Below are 15,417 nucleotides of genomic sequence, written 5' to 3' on the forward strand. Positions count from 1 at the left end.
TTCATCCAGAAAATTGAAAGGCAAGAGGCAGAAGCTGACGGTAAGAAAACTTCTTGAAATTACAGACTTTAGAATGATCATGTTATTAAGAGCATGTTTATATGTATAATATATGTTGTCTTGCTTCAGTTCTTGCACAGTGGGATATTTGTCACTATTAAGAATAAGAGCTTGTATTGAAGCGCAAATATATAGCAGATTAACCTGACATAAGATAAATGACCTCTGAATAGATGCAACATACAAAACTATGCTATTTCTGCACAATGCAACCAGACAGCTCTCTCAATACTAAAATTATGCCAATTTTAAAACTGTTAATAGAGACTTTGTAGATATACTTTAAGAGAGATCAGTGTTCCTGTGGTAGTCAATCTGTATATTATTGTATTCTTTTTCAATCTATGCAACTTGAAACAAATATGCATGTTTGATTTTCAAATGGATGCTGGTGTTGGGAAAGTAAAACAACAAAAAACAAAGCAGTTTTTCTCAAGTTTAATTTATACCAAAGGCTATAAACTAGAGATATGAAAAAAAATCAAACATGAATAAAAGATTACATAAACCTTTTTGTGAAACAGGTTTTTAACAAATAAGTTATTATTTTGGTAGATGTACCAAACCGAACAAGATAGAGAGCAAAGAAAAGGGGACATACATAGGACATACATCCAATAACAATGTGTTAAGTTAACTCTAATTACTGTTGCTGGATTCTATTGGATAAAAAATAAACATGCACCTCATGTGGGACACTCTGACTGCACTGAAGAGCTCCTGCCATGACAGACTCTTTCACCCAAAGTGTGTGAAGGAGCGGTATCACAGGTCCTTCCTCCCTTCAGCTGTCAGACTGTACAACTGCTCCCAATAAACCTCAACTCCCCTCCCCAAACTGGACAATTTGACAAACTGCACTTTTAATGTTCAGTACTTTGCAATATTAGTCTTTCAGGTATACTACTATAATTACTCTTGTACTGTTATGATTATTTTATTATATTTGTTTTGCTACTATTGTTTATATTGCTTTTGTATTTATTATGTATTGTTCTTTATTCTTTTTATTGGCACACACTACTTTTACTGTGTTCTTTGCTGCTCCAATAATGTACATTTCCCCATTGTGGGACTAATAAAGGAATAACTTATCTTATCTTATCTTATATGTCCAGTCATTCAATCACTCATTCATTCATTGGAGTCAGTCAGTCCTTCATTAATTCATTCATTTTACCCTCACAATTATATTTAAACCTTTTTGAATTCACTTTTTTATTAACATTGGGAAAATAGATGCACATCAGTGAACACTAAACAATGTTAAACATTTCAGTATGTGGGGAATGTTTCATATTTGCCCTCATCAAGGGAAATCAATGCAGAGCAGAACTTGGGGAATGTACCATTTGATGTTATAGAAGGAAGGGGGGCGCACAGTAATGTAATGTATAAAATCTTCTTCTTCTTTAAAAGTAAACCACGTGTGGCTACGATTAATAATTAACGATGGTCAAGCAATACCCAATCTTGTATGAATAACGATTGCAAAAAATGGCTTTAATTTAATTAACTTCATAAAGCATCCCCCCTCTATCAGGAACTCGATCCACTGGTCTCTGCTGTTGCCCAACGTTACCCGTCATCACTCTCATTTCTCTAGCCGTAGCTGGCAGATTTGTGAATGATGAACATGGATTAAACGGACTATGACTGTTACTTTTCACATGGCAGGGCGGTGGAAAAGTAATTTCTCTGATGGTTACATGTGTGGACTAAACCCCTGTCTTGAGTTTCATCGGAACAGGTCAGACGGCACAAGAAAAAATTACGTTAGCTAACTTGACTTAGCACGTTTGTTACTTTCAATGAGACTTGAACCTAATTTGGTGAAATTGTGTTAGTGTGTGGACAGAAGGAGTTTAAATTAGTCTCGTATGCCAGCAGATATTAGAAACTTTTGGTGTTTTTACTTTAAATTTAGCACAAATCAACATTTAGCTTATCACAGCGGATTTCCGAAGAAATATGAGTCAGTCAGCATTTATAATACGGGAAGTTGACTGCTATTATTGTGATTAAGACTTGATCTTTTTGATAATAAATTAGCGGGTTTCTTTAAATCCGGCTTTAACACTTGATGTATGATTTATTCTGTAATGTTATTCTGATAGTTTTCCCTTATTTGTAAGATGACATGTTTCTTTCACACTGAGCACCGTTAAGAAACACATATTACCACAAAGTCGACATCAATGTATATTTATCACAAATTTTATATTTCTGACATTGTTATAAATCTGCTTGTCCTTGTTTTTCGCAGAGAAAGAAGACAGAAGGTGTACAGTGGCCATGGAGGCTGTATTTCACTCTCTCTTCTCTACAGCTGGCCAGATGCCTTGGTTTCTTCTGACACTGTTAACATCATGGACAGTCCTGTGTTCAGCAGATATAAAGCAGACAAGATGGCCATTATATTCCCAGAAGCCTGTTCTTCTTGCCTGGAATGCCCCAACACAGGAGTGTGCCCCGCGACATCGCGTAACTTTATCTCTGGACCAGTTTGACATTGTAGCATCCCCCAATGAGGGCTTTGTCCGACAGAACCTTACTATTTTCTACAAGGAGCGCCTCGGGCTGTATCCCTATTATGAGCGTGATGGCACTGCAGTGAATGGAGGCCTTCCACAGCTCGCCAGCCTCACTCAGCACTATGCAAAGATGCCTGAAGGTGTGCAGAAATATATACGTGAGTCGGATGCAAAAGGTTTGGCTGTTATTGACTGGGAGGAGTGGCGCCCGTTGTGGATCCGAAATTGGGATACTAAGGATATTTATCGAAATAAATCCCGTGTAATGGTGGCCAAAAAGAACCCTAAGTGGACCCCAGAACAAGTGGGAAAAGTTGCACAGCAGGAATTTGAGCTCTCGGCTCGCAAATTCATGCTGGAGACTCTGAAACTTGCAAAGAATTTGATGCCCAATCAACTGTGGGGCTTCTACCTGTTTCCAGATTGTTACAACCATGACTACAGGAGTGGCCTTAAGGACTACACAGGACGCTGCCCGGCGGTGGAAATGTCCCGCAATGATCAGCTTAACTGGTTGTGGATGGAGTGCACTGCACTCTTCCCATCTGTGTATATCGGTTCTGTGCTTAAATCTACAAATTATGGCCGCCTGTTTGTTCGCAACAGGGTGATGGAGGCAATGCGCCTGGCATCTGTTGGGGATGGATTAGCACGCCCTGTGTTTGTTTACACCCGGCCTACATACATCAATCAGATGACCCTCCTTACTGAGGTCAGTTCAGTAAAGCAGAAGTTACTCCAGCATTATTTATTTTGCTTTTATTGTATATTAACTATTGATTAATCTATCACAAACACTTGCTTCATCAGTAAATTTCATTTTAAAAATGTCAAAAATGCCTGTCACCACTCCCTAAAGCGAAGCTCAAATTGTATTTAATTTACAGTGATTTGAAACTGAAAGGATATTTACACACACCGCGGTCAGCAGATATTTGGAAATGTTTCTTTTTTATTGACTGAAATAATTATAGAAGTTCCCGTTAATTGTCTGCCAGATGACTAATTGAGTAACTGATTAAACTTTTTAATGTTACACTTTTCTTATGAATGTTTGTGTAACATGGTTCTACTAATTGTGCAAATATATTGCAACGAATAGCAGCAAAACAGTAAAATATTACAAGCATGTATCACAGTGGGAAACTTCCTACTCCTAATGTAAGTTTCACCTTTGGCAACATGCAGTTTATTGATTTCACCTGAAATCCGAGCAGCTGTTTGCATACTGCTGTACAGACTTTGACTCAGAGACACCGTCATCTTCATGGATGGGATATCTCCGGTGACAACACACTGGTGCTATAACGTTTCTGTAGTGTTTGTAGTGTGTCTATGTGTCTGGGTAGCAGTCAATTAAATCAAAGGAAGCTTAGTGACCATTTCAAAGACTCACTTACGTCATATTCAAATGTACTAACAAACAAAATTAATTTGTATGGGTTTCCCTAAATATTTGATACTCAGCTGACGTGTATGTAAATGTTTTGTAGGAAGATCTGGTCTCCACCATTGGTGAGAGTGTTGCACTTGGAGCAGCAGGTGTTATCTTCTGGGGGGACACATCCTATGCCAGCAACGATGTAAGTGCCATACCTTCCCTGCTGGTTTGATACTGAAGAGCGTGGTGCTCAGTGATTTAGGTTAATGTCTTCTTTTTTCCCCCTACAGGCCAGTTGCTCCACCCTAAATGAATATCTTCAGGGACCGCTGGGCCGGTACCTGCTTAATGTGTCAACAGCAGCCGAACAGTGCAGTCAGGTGCTTTGTAAATCTCACGGTCGCTGTCAGCGTGCATTACCAGACAGTGAAGTGTACCTCCATCTCAGCCCCATAACCCACACCATCATCAGTCAGGGTGGTCAGTTGAAGGTCACCGGCGTGCCAAGCCAAGCTGAGCTGACTCTTTTTCATACACACTTCAAGTGCCAATGCTACAGTGGGTACAGAGGTGAGAGCTGTGCTCAGAAAGAAAAAGGGCAGAATAAAGCCTCCTCTGTCTTCGGAACCTGGCCTCTTTGCTTTTTACTCCCACTAGGACTCCTCACTCTGCTCCAGTAAGGAAACTGAAAAGCCCAAATTATTCACTGCTTCTGCCCGCTCTGAAAACGACAGTTAAGTCTTTTTGACATAAAAGACTTAGTGAAAGTTACTGAGCACTAGTGATACAGATGAAGATCATCCTGTGGTCGGTTTTCCCAGTAAAACAGGAGCTTATGATCTCAGCACATAGGTCCGTCCAAGAAAAATATTTGTTTCTAACAGGCTGCACTGAAAGATCTCCAATCTCATTCATCAATATTGCAAGTGGTCATTAACTGATACCAGTGTATGCCAAAAATTAAACCAATCCCTGCTCCATGCTGACCTTGACCTCCAGATGAGGATAAACTGTCACTCCGTGTTCATATGGAATACAAAGTCTTTGTGGGACGGTCCCCACAATGAAATGCCTTATGAATAAAGACTGCTTAACCTCAAGTTTTTTTTTTTTTTAATGTATCTTTTTTTTAATGATGGACAAGATCTTAAAGTGGGAGAAAAGTGGCTTAAGGTGTTCTGCTTTTGGATAGTGCTGCCTAAACTCAGCATTTTAGTTTTTATCTATTTATGTATCATGCCAAGACATTTACCTTTGTGACTGAAATATAAATATTTTAATTATGTAAAAAAAAAAGTGATCAATTATGACAAATGCAGCCTTCAAAGTCCAACTGAATTTTTTTTTTTTTTTTCAGCTACAGCACACATTTATAAAGTCTCACTCTTGTCTAACTTACAGACACCAACGAGTGTCTTCTGCTGCACCTTAGCTTGTTGAACGAGCCTCCAAACCAACTTTGGACATCTAATATCAGTTTGCAGGCTAGCAGGATAGTTAATTAGCATAAATGCACCTGCAAATGTAACTTTGGTCCATTTAGGTGCCAACGTGGTACTTACTCTTCAGTACTACCGCTAACAACACAGAGTCTGCCCAGGACTTGTCAGCTACGGTGCAAGTTTGTTTACTTTGTCTCTCATTCCCCTGCTGGAGCTCAGCCCTGCCAACTGCTGTTCCTTTTGATAATAAAAGAACTATTATCAATACATTTTTAAAAACACACAGACAATATATATATTTCACTGTTTAAAGGAATGACTAAGTGATTTCAGTTGGACTTTAAAGCTTTGGTTCATGGTTGGACCTGCCTCTTTCAGTTCAGAAATGTGCCTTAACAGGGCTACAAAGTGCTCTTCTTTTACTGTTGTGTTTTGTTTACAGCTGTTATTAATGACTTTTTTACAGCAGTGTTCATCTCAGCTATCTGTTAGGCACAGTGCTTTGTGCTGATATTAACTGCAAATGCCTTTTTTAAAATAATGACGCATATAAAGAGGGATGAGTGGACAGAACAGTAATTATACTTTGGAGGGAGAATTTTCAGTACAAAAAGGCCAAAAACATGTTTAGAAACAGTTTCTCCCGGAGGGCACTGACAAATGTATCTATCTACTGGAACAATGTAATATTCCTTAAAAATTAGTTTGTTAAAAGAAAACAAATATCTGACAATATAATATACCAGTCTTAAATTCTGATTTCTGCTGGGCTCAGTTTTTATTTTTAATGTATAGTCTAAATTGCTTGCACTTTGTTTTGTGTCAGAGTTTCTGCCGGTGACACTTTGTCCATAGCAACTACTGAAGGTACATCTTCACCTCCATTTTTCACCAAGTAAATATATTTACTAGACTGAAGCTAGCTGGGCAGTTTCATATGTATACACTTAAGTTCTGTATTTATTCTCTGTGTCAGTGCTCAAAAAAGTATTTACCTAACTTAAAGTAGTTGGTTGTGCTGTTTTTCACAAACTCAAAAATGGAGAATCCCACAAATGATATTGCAGTACAGCTTTTATGTTCAGCATGCTGCAAATTTTATGAAATTCTGCACTTTAACTTGTTTTCTATTGAGGTAGATCTGGTTTTACTCCATGCAGATACTTACAAGAGGTGATATTAAGATTTCTTACTGGAAGGCACACCAGCAGTGTACTGCAGTAAAATTTGGTGTTTTTTCCATTTGATGTCTCATTTTAGAGTTATGCTCCACTGTGAATCTTGTCTGAAAAGAAATGGGTGCTTCTATGATGTTTTACTTTTATTTGCCTTCAACTCAGTTGCTTATCTAAGGTTTTATTTGTTATTATTTTAAATACAGTATGATGTATTAGACTGAAGAATAATTTACACATTAATCAGATTAAATGAAAGTTTCTGTAAAAATACACAGTAACATGATTCTGTGGAATAGAGATGGAAGAAAGATGCCACTTCTGTATAATGCAAATCTTGGGTTAGAGCTCAGATTTTATCCCACAGTACTATGTACTAACTCAATGCCAAAGATCATTATTTATGTTTCCATGAAAGGAGAGAAAATGGCTAAAAATGAAGTGCTTTGAAGAGCCCTACTGATGGTTTTTGCATAATTTCATACCATAGACAAATATTGCCACCTATTTTCCATTCAGAAAAGGGATGTGGCTGTCTGGAAGGTAGAACAATAACAAATCTAAAACTATTAAGTTTTTATTTTAGTCTTAAAGTGTCTTTATTTGAAGACCTTATTTTGCTAAAATGTATTGATATGGTTTGAAACCAAATCTGAAAAATCTAAAGGGTTGCACAGTTTGCAATATTTTGTATCTTTATATATATTTGATATTTACCCTTTACATCAGAGAACTTCAATATTAAAAAAGAACTTTCAATGTACTTCTCTCTTCTTGTCATTTTTGGTGACTGTAGAGCATTTTGAGTTATCTGTAAAAAGAAGAGGAACATCCTCATTTTATCCATCTATTCTGAAAGAGCTTCTGAGTTTATTGCACAACTTTACTGCAAAGATATTTTGAAAATATAAGTACAAAAGTGGAAGTTCTGTATCAAGTATACTATTTTTTTTTCCTTTATTAAGGAACAGAATTTACAACAGATATAGGAAAAAGCAGCATGTAAGCAGACATCAATTCAGGTGAAAATGAAAAACGAAGAGAAGGAAGTAAATAAGTGACGCTATGATGGTTAATGGTTGAATTTGTATGAGAAATACTTTTTCACGTACAGTTTTTACAGCCTTGCAAGCTGCAATTATTACTAAGTTTCTACCTGTCTAGATGGAAATTAACATATGCTTATTGTATAAAATAAATCCATTATGTCAATTAAAAATAATGAAATCCAAAACACTATTTATGTTGTCTGGCCTAAAGCAGGTGAGAGAAAAAAAGCATGGAAGAGGACAAAGGGAAAAAAACAAAAAAAATCCCACAAACACAAAAACTAATACAAAAAAATGAGAAAAAGGAGGGGGGAAAATAAAATTCTCACCTGTCCAGATTTTTTATCTCCAGAAAAACCTCTGGATACCGACTTATTTATTCTTTGAAATTATTATTGTTAGTTGAATACCATCCAACATTAAAGAAAGCTGTGGTATCCCTTGAATTGAATTAATTTATTGGGGATAGCACGAATTAAAGAGTTAAATTGTCTGTTATTTTCAGGCAGCCTCGCTCGGAAATGACGTACGGTGCTTAGAGTTGTTATGTGCAGCTCGTAATGTGCTCCGACGAGGGACAAACGATTTAGACCACGGCAGATTTAACACATAACTAGCATATTGTCATCTGATTTTTTTCACAGATTTTTCTTTTAGTGTTTACTTTTTATTAATCGGGAATATTTCTATCTAGTCTACACTGAATATTCAGGCAGTTTCTTGTCAGTAGAACAATGTATAGCTAAGCTAGCTGACAGCAGGATCGATTCCGAAGCCTTTCAGCTATATTTCCCATCAAGCAGCAATGTTGAAGACATGACGATAAAGCAGACAGCCGCGTCCTTTTGTCAGTGAACGTGTCCTGCTGTATCTACTCTGTCGGTATGTTTCCCTCTGGTGATGCATCCTTAATGAAAAGATATTTAGTCTGCAGAGCGACACGTCGAGCTAATGCTAGCTTTCCTGCAAATGTTGATGAAATGATATCGGCCACGTTTCTATTTTTCAGTTATACACATTTTCATCCTGGAGGGATCAGCTTTCACTCTGTGTCAGCTGGATGGATACCGTGGATTTTTCTGGACTCATCCTGTACACCCATTCCCTGCACAGCCATCCTCAGTGTTAAACTGTTAAAAATACTTTGCCATATGCAATGTTTCAAGACTGACCTTTACACGCACTGTGAGCGGCGACCACTGCAAATATATGCTGGGATGCAGATAATCTGTGACACTTTGATTGAGTTACTTTATGCCAAGCACCAAATTGAATCAAAGCATCAAAAGTTTTATTTTTTTTAAATTCCTTTCTAATAAACCAAGTCAGAGATGTAGTTTTAACCATCATTCCTGTGTGCTATTCATTAAGTAAATCTCTGATATCTAGTAAGGTGGCAAAATCAGCCTACAGAATGTTCCTCATATCTCAGTGATGCAGATAGTAAAAACTGTCATTTTACTTTTAGAAACTAAAGATTGTGTACACAGAGCTGTAGGTTGAACCAGGGGGGTTGTCAGCTTTCACATACACTGTCAAACAAATAATGTATGAGTGAGTTTTTACGGTTGTTTCTCAGATGATACGCTGTCTGCTATTTTTCACAGATTGTTCATCTTGACGAAATGAATTTCTTGCGTAATCGTCTTGTTGTCCTGGGCCTGGTGTTGATGGCCACTTTACTGCTGTACCTGCTGCTGCCGTCCATTCGCCAGGGCAGCATGGAGCCGTCCCTTGAAGCGCAAAGAATGGGTCTAATGGTAACCCCCCCCCCTGCACTTCCAACCATCAATGTGTCTATTCGCACTGGACAGCTGCCTGGGGACCCTCCGCTGTTCTTCCGAGAAGCTTTACCTGTCGACGGAGCTGGACGACAGATATTGCCCAGGTGAACAAGCAGAGGCCTGCTTAAAACATTTAATAAGATTGAGATGCCTACAACAGAGAGACCTTAAGAGATGTTAAAAAGTAACAAGAAAACAAAATGATACATTCTTTGCAGGCTGCAAGTGGTCCTTCTGCATGGCCAGGCCTTCACATCCAAAACCTGGGAAGAACTCGGAACGATGGCCCTGCTGGCAACTAATGGATATCAGGCCTTAGCAATGGACCTGCCAGGTAGAGTTTACGCCTTATTGCACATAATCAGCACTAATTATAGTGACAGCAGTCCCTTAAACCTGATTATACACATATTTTATATGCTGTGGTACAGTAATAAATCAGATACAACATTTTGACAGTAGCTTTACCCAGAATTTAATCTAGATACAAACAAATATCAACTCTGAGGTTGTACAGTGTAAGACACCAGGCCACTACAGGTTTTTCGTACAAAGAATGTAATATATTTATACTTTTTTCATCGTTGTGTTGATTGAGCAGGCTTGGGTTTTATGGGCTGACAGTGCACTCTTGTGGTTGAAAAGCAGAAATAGTTTTACCTGCCTTAATCTGAATGTAGTGTGTGTTTTTTGTTTGTTTGTTTTGTTTTACATAAATGGGGACTGGAAACTGCACATGGGATGTTAATTTCCCATTGCTGAGATTAGAAAAATGAACAATTTATGTATTTCTAAGTTTGCTGATATAGGAACACTGACATTAATTATCACAGTGTGAGGTGTATACAGTGTGTTTGCAGTAATAACATTCATGCTTTTGATACTCGCAGCATTTTATTTACCTGCTGCACTAGCCTTACATTTTGGATAATATAAGCAGCACAGTTACTACATGAAGTTTGGTGACCTCAGGTTATTCCCAGCCAGAATAACAGAAATCATGGTTAGCAGGGCTTTTGAATCAAATGTATAACTAACAAATGTGTAAAACTTGAATGTGTCCAAATACTTAAAAACTAAAATTCCACTGTAAAAACGTTTTAAAGCACAAGGAAATGTGAATGTCAACACACAAATGTTCTAATAATACATTTTAAAAAAAATAACTAGCTCTTTTCTTTCACAAATTCTTCCTCTTCTTGGAGGTTATGGAAAATCACCGGACTCAGAGGCTCTGAAGACGGATCAGAATCGGGTGGACCTGCTTTCCAGGTTCATGGAGTCCTTGGGTGTCAGAGCAGCTGTGCTCCTGAGCCCCTCCATGAGTGGACATTACTCCATCCCCTTCCTCATGAAGAGCAATGCTCAGCTGCACGGCTTTATTCCCATAGCCCCCGTTGGTACCCGAAGTTACACTCCTCAACAGTACCAAAATGTTCAGGTGAGGGAAGAATACACTGTGCCGATGTGATTGTTGTGATTAATGTATCCAAATAGAGACTACAAACATAATGTAATTACCCCATTAGATGTGTGGTAGATAGGAAAATTACGTCACCTGTATTTCTCATAACATTATGGCTATTAGGTGGTAGTCAACTTTTGTTTTTTGGGTGAAGTGTTCCTTTAATGTTGAATCCATACAAGTGAGGTACAACCAGAGTAATCCACTAGGAGGCCCTAGAATGAGCTGTGGGCCCCTATTGAACTGTATTCTCTGTGCATTGTATGTAACATGTTACCTTTTGAAACCATGAGAACAGTTCACACAGCAAACTTCACATGGTAGTTTTATTATAATTTGGCTCCACTGATGGAATACTAGCTATCTCCAAGTTTGCTTTATCTCAGTTAGTTTTTTACTTTAACTAATGAGTTTTTTATTCAGGAATATGCACCATACAAGTACAGCCATTTTACTTGGAAAAAAAGTGGTTTTATATTCCTAAGTTTTCTCAAACCAGTTGACATCACTCCATGATACTCTGCTGACCAGTGGCAGCAGCCCGCTTTGTCCAGTCAGTAATCAGTCTGGTGTTGAGTGGAAAATAAACCATTTATTTAAATAACTGATAAATATTTAAGCCATTAAACAGTTAAAATACCAAACATTTGTTGCTTATAATGTTATGAATGCTAATAATGCTAATGTTAAGTAGATCTTTTAAAAGAAAAGTCTCATAATTGGGAGCGATGCTTATTCATGTTCTTTGAATTAGACGAGGTGATAACACTCTTTTCTGTACTGTAAATATCAAGCTACAATCAGAAGCACGTTAAATTAGCATAGAGACTGGAAACACTCCAGGATGTAACTATGCTCTGCCAAGAAATAGTCTGTCACATAACCCCACAACATAATGTTTTTGCACACTGATCTTTATATGGATTCAACAAATTAAATATAACATGTTAATAAGTGTTCTGTTTCCAGTCTTAAAGCTAACCGACTACTTGCTGTGGCTTCACATTGATCGTACAGGAAAGGGAGTGGCATAGACCTATTAACACTGTTTCCCTTTTATAACTTCTCACCCTGGTTTTGTTCCCAGACTCCCACTTTGATAGTGTTTGGGGCCCTTGACACAAATTTGGGTGCCCAATCCCACAAGAACCTCATACAACTTCCTAATCACTCCGTGCTGAAGTTAGAGGGAGCTCGTCATGCCTGCTATATGGACAAACCCAGAGAATTTCACCAAGGACTGATCGACTTCCTCAGCAAACTGAAATGAGATGTGTAGCAGAGGAAGAAAAGATAGAAAAGAGAAAAAAAGAAGGAGGAACACTTGTCCTCTAATGAATGGTTCAATGTAGTGACAGTTTTGCTAAAAAATAAATAACCCTTATTCTCATACCTGAAGCAAAGAGCATTGGCTTGAGAATAGGTTTTAATGAATGGCATGCTAAGTCTTGTAGTGACCCTTCAAAACACAGTATTTCAGATGTTTCTTAAATTAAAAAAGTGTCTTTATTTTTTCAGTTTCCATTGTGTCATCCAAACATACGAGACTAGTTCAGCTCAGCCTGTTGTAAAAAAAAAAAAAAAAAAAGCCTCATTCTTGTATAGTGGTGAGTTTTGTTTCATGTGTTTCATGTCTCTATTTGCATGTAAAACATGGGATTTGTTTGCTTCACTGTTGCCATTTTTGTAGGTGACATGTATGTTATTGTAAATACGCAGATGTAACCGCTTCCTGTGTTTAAATAGCTTTTGCTCGCTTTGCGTATGACAGATTTGTATATTAAGATCTGGTAACCATGCCAGCTTCCATGAAGACATGCTATACTCAACAAAAGCAAACAAAATGAACACTGTAATTTACTTTTTAAAAAGTTTAAAGGGAACTTTTAAAATGATCACAATAAGTCCACATTTATTTATATCATGATGGTAAAGTGATATGTAATATATTTGCAATAAGTTTGGACAATCATGCAAAAAAAGAAGAAAATCTCAAAATGACACGTGCATAGCTTACAATAAAAACAGAGATTGTGTGTTTTGTATGTTTCAGTTTGTAAATGCAATACTGATCTGAAGGTCAGTTAAACAAGGTTATTATACTGTTGCTTCAGACCAGCCAAATTTATCTTTTTGTAAGTGTTCAGTTTGTGAGTTACAGCCACCACTTTTTACACTTTACTTTAGCTATAACTCACTTGTTCTTTGCATAAATATATTAACCCAAGTACTGAAATACAGTTTTGAGATACTTTATACTTACAATCCACAACATTTCAGCTGCAAATATTTTACTTTTTACTCATTTACATACTATACTGGCATTTATTTGCCATAGTAATTACTTACTTTTCTGATGAATACTTTACATATAACATTATGATCAATAAATAAAATATATTAAGATGGTAGTGACTCCATAATTCAATTATATATCTATGATGATTCCAGTAACAATTCCAGATGGAATCTTTAAGCAGTATAACAACTTAATCACAGAGTTTCTATGGAATGGGAAAAAGCCCAGAATTTGATTTAAGAAATGAGTTTTACGAGATTGTGGTGGATTAGCACTTCCAAATGTGGAACTCTATAGTGGGAGGGTTAAGGTAGAAGAGGGCTGGCATACCCATTTCATGTTAGGGATTTAATGTCACAAAAAACACAGAAATAGTAGAAAGAAACTTAATCTTACACCACTCTCAGTGGGCATGGGCAAGAGCTCATGAACTACTGGGAATTTCACAATACAAACAAAGCCATTCCTCAATATGGAATAACCCCTCAGTATGTATTGAGAAAAGGGTATTCTTATGGCAATCATGGTTGGCCAAAGACATGAGTAATTCAAGATCTCTATAAAGAACAATTATTTATGTCATTTGTGGACTTTAAAGAACAGTTTAATCCAACAGATAGAGGTGATTTCTGGAGATATTTACAGCTAAGGAGCACTGTGGGAACTGGTTTTGGATTGAGGAGGAAGGAGGAGAACGAAAATGTGCAAGAATTTCTTAATGCTCCACAGGCCCTACAATCTGCCTCAATGTTTTATGAGAAGATATTGAACATGGAGACCAAGCTGTGTGATGGCTTGAGAATAATATGGCAGAAAGATCTAGGTATGAATATTGATGAGGACATCTGGCAGGATATCATTTCAAATGTTGGAGGGACAACCAGAGATGCTAGAAAAAATAATTTATACACTATAAAATTGTTCATAGGTATTATTTTACTCTTAATAAGTTGTATAAAATGGGTTTAACCAAAGTTAACAAATGCTGGAAGTGTAACAAAGAAGTGGGCACATTTCTACATGCCCTATGGGATTGTCCTTTAGTATTGCCTTTTTGGAAGGTGGTGTTGTGAAAGTTTGAAAGCTGGATGAGGCAGAATCCTCACGATTATGCCTGTTAGGGGACAGATCTCAATTGCCACCAGGCCTGGCTAAATCAAAAGCTGGAGTGATTATAACAGGCTTTATGGTGGCAGCCAGAATTATTTCACGCAAGTGGAAGAGTCCACACAGTCCAGAAGTTGGCTCAAGCCCATGTCGGAGATAGCCTCTTTTGAACTCATGATAGGAAGGGTGCAGTGTAATTCAAGTAAAACCAGCCAAGCGTGGTTATATTTTAACTACAGTAGGGACACAAAAATGTAGAAAGCATACAGAATATAAGTGAATACTGGAGAGGAGTGTAAATGAAACTTACACATGATGTAATTGTAAGTGTGTGTATTGGGGATGGGGTGCTGCAGGGGTTCATGGGCTGCCTTTTGGTTTCTGTTTTTGTTTTGTATTATTTGTCTGTTTTGTTTTCTATGTGGATATGAGATACACTAATCAGTGTATATTGGCGTGAATCTGATGTATGTAAGAAAATGCTTCAAAACGAATAAAAAAACTTTAATGACAAAAAAAATAAATACAATATAATTGTTTTACCTAGATCAAACTACTCAAGACTATATAAGGTAGTGAAAATTAGCTATACCATTAACAAGTATTTCAAGTGGTATTTTGAAAGCAGATATTTCACTTGCAATAGAGTACTTTTACATTGTGACATTGCTACACAGGCACAGTGGCTGCTAAATAACACAAGAATAAGTTGCATACTAAAAGCAAAAGTGTACTTCTTACACTATTGTAATCTATAACTAATACTTGAATTGCACTTAAATAATTTTTTTAGCAGCACTTCGACTTTTGCAGTTAGTACAAGAATCACATTATGGAGATAACTAATATGACATATTAACCATGTTCGACTATTGAAAACATCTGCTATCTGAAGATAAATCTTTTTCAGTTTTAGATTTTCATTATTTTTAAAGCCCATATGTTGAAATTCAATATGTTTACTTTCAGTAAGGACCGTATTTGTAACTTTCTAGGTCATGCACATAATCTAACCCTTGTATAATGTTAATTCCATTAGTTAGTTCATTTGATTTATTTAAAGATCTCCACCCGACATGTTTTAAGATGTGTATTAAATACTCTACTTTGAAGAATAATCT

At 37.0% G+C, this 15,417-nt stretch overlaps 2 protein-coding genes across 2 annotated transcripts; both read left to right on the plus strand.

Moving 5' to 3' along the window:
* The first annotated feature begins 1,680 nt into the window (after positions 1 to 1,680).
* hyal2b (hyaluronidase 2b) lies at positions 1,681 to 5,323 on the plus strand. Its single transcript, XM_053316027.1, has 4 exons — positions 1,681 to 1,810; positions 2,327 to 3,306; positions 4,088 to 4,177; positions 4,266 to 5,323. Exons 2-4 carry the CDS (start codon positions 2,356 to 2,358, stop codon positions 4,653 to 4,655), a joined length of 1,431 nt encoding a protein of 476 aa, XP_053172002.1. The 5' UTR covers positions 1,681 to 1,810; positions 2,327 to 2,355; the 3' UTR covers positions 4,656 to 5,323.
* A 2,899-nt stretch (positions 5,324 to 8,222) lies between these two features.
* Positions 8,223 to 12,915, plus strand: abhd14a (abhydrolase domain containing 14A). The gene is made up of 5 exons (XM_053315848.1): positions 8,223 to 8,523; positions 9,249 to 9,529; positions 9,644 to 9,759; positions 10,631 to 10,866; positions 11,978 to 12,915. Exons 2-5 carry the CDS (start codon positions 9,267 to 9,269, stop codon positions 12,158 to 12,160), a joined length of 798 nt encoding a protein of 265 aa, XP_053171823.1. The 5' UTR covers positions 8,223 to 8,523; positions 9,249 to 9,266; the 3' UTR covers positions 12,161 to 12,915.
* Positions 12,916 to 15,417: the final 2,502 nt, after the last annotated feature.

Source organism: Scomber japonicus, chromosome 3 (genome assembly GCF_027409825.1).
Source record: "Scomber japonicus isolate fScoJap1 chromosome 3, fScoJap1.pri, whole genome shotgun sequence".
Lineage (NCBI taxonomy): Eukaryota > Metazoa > Chordata > Actinopteri > Scombriformes > Scombridae > Scomber > Scomber japonicus.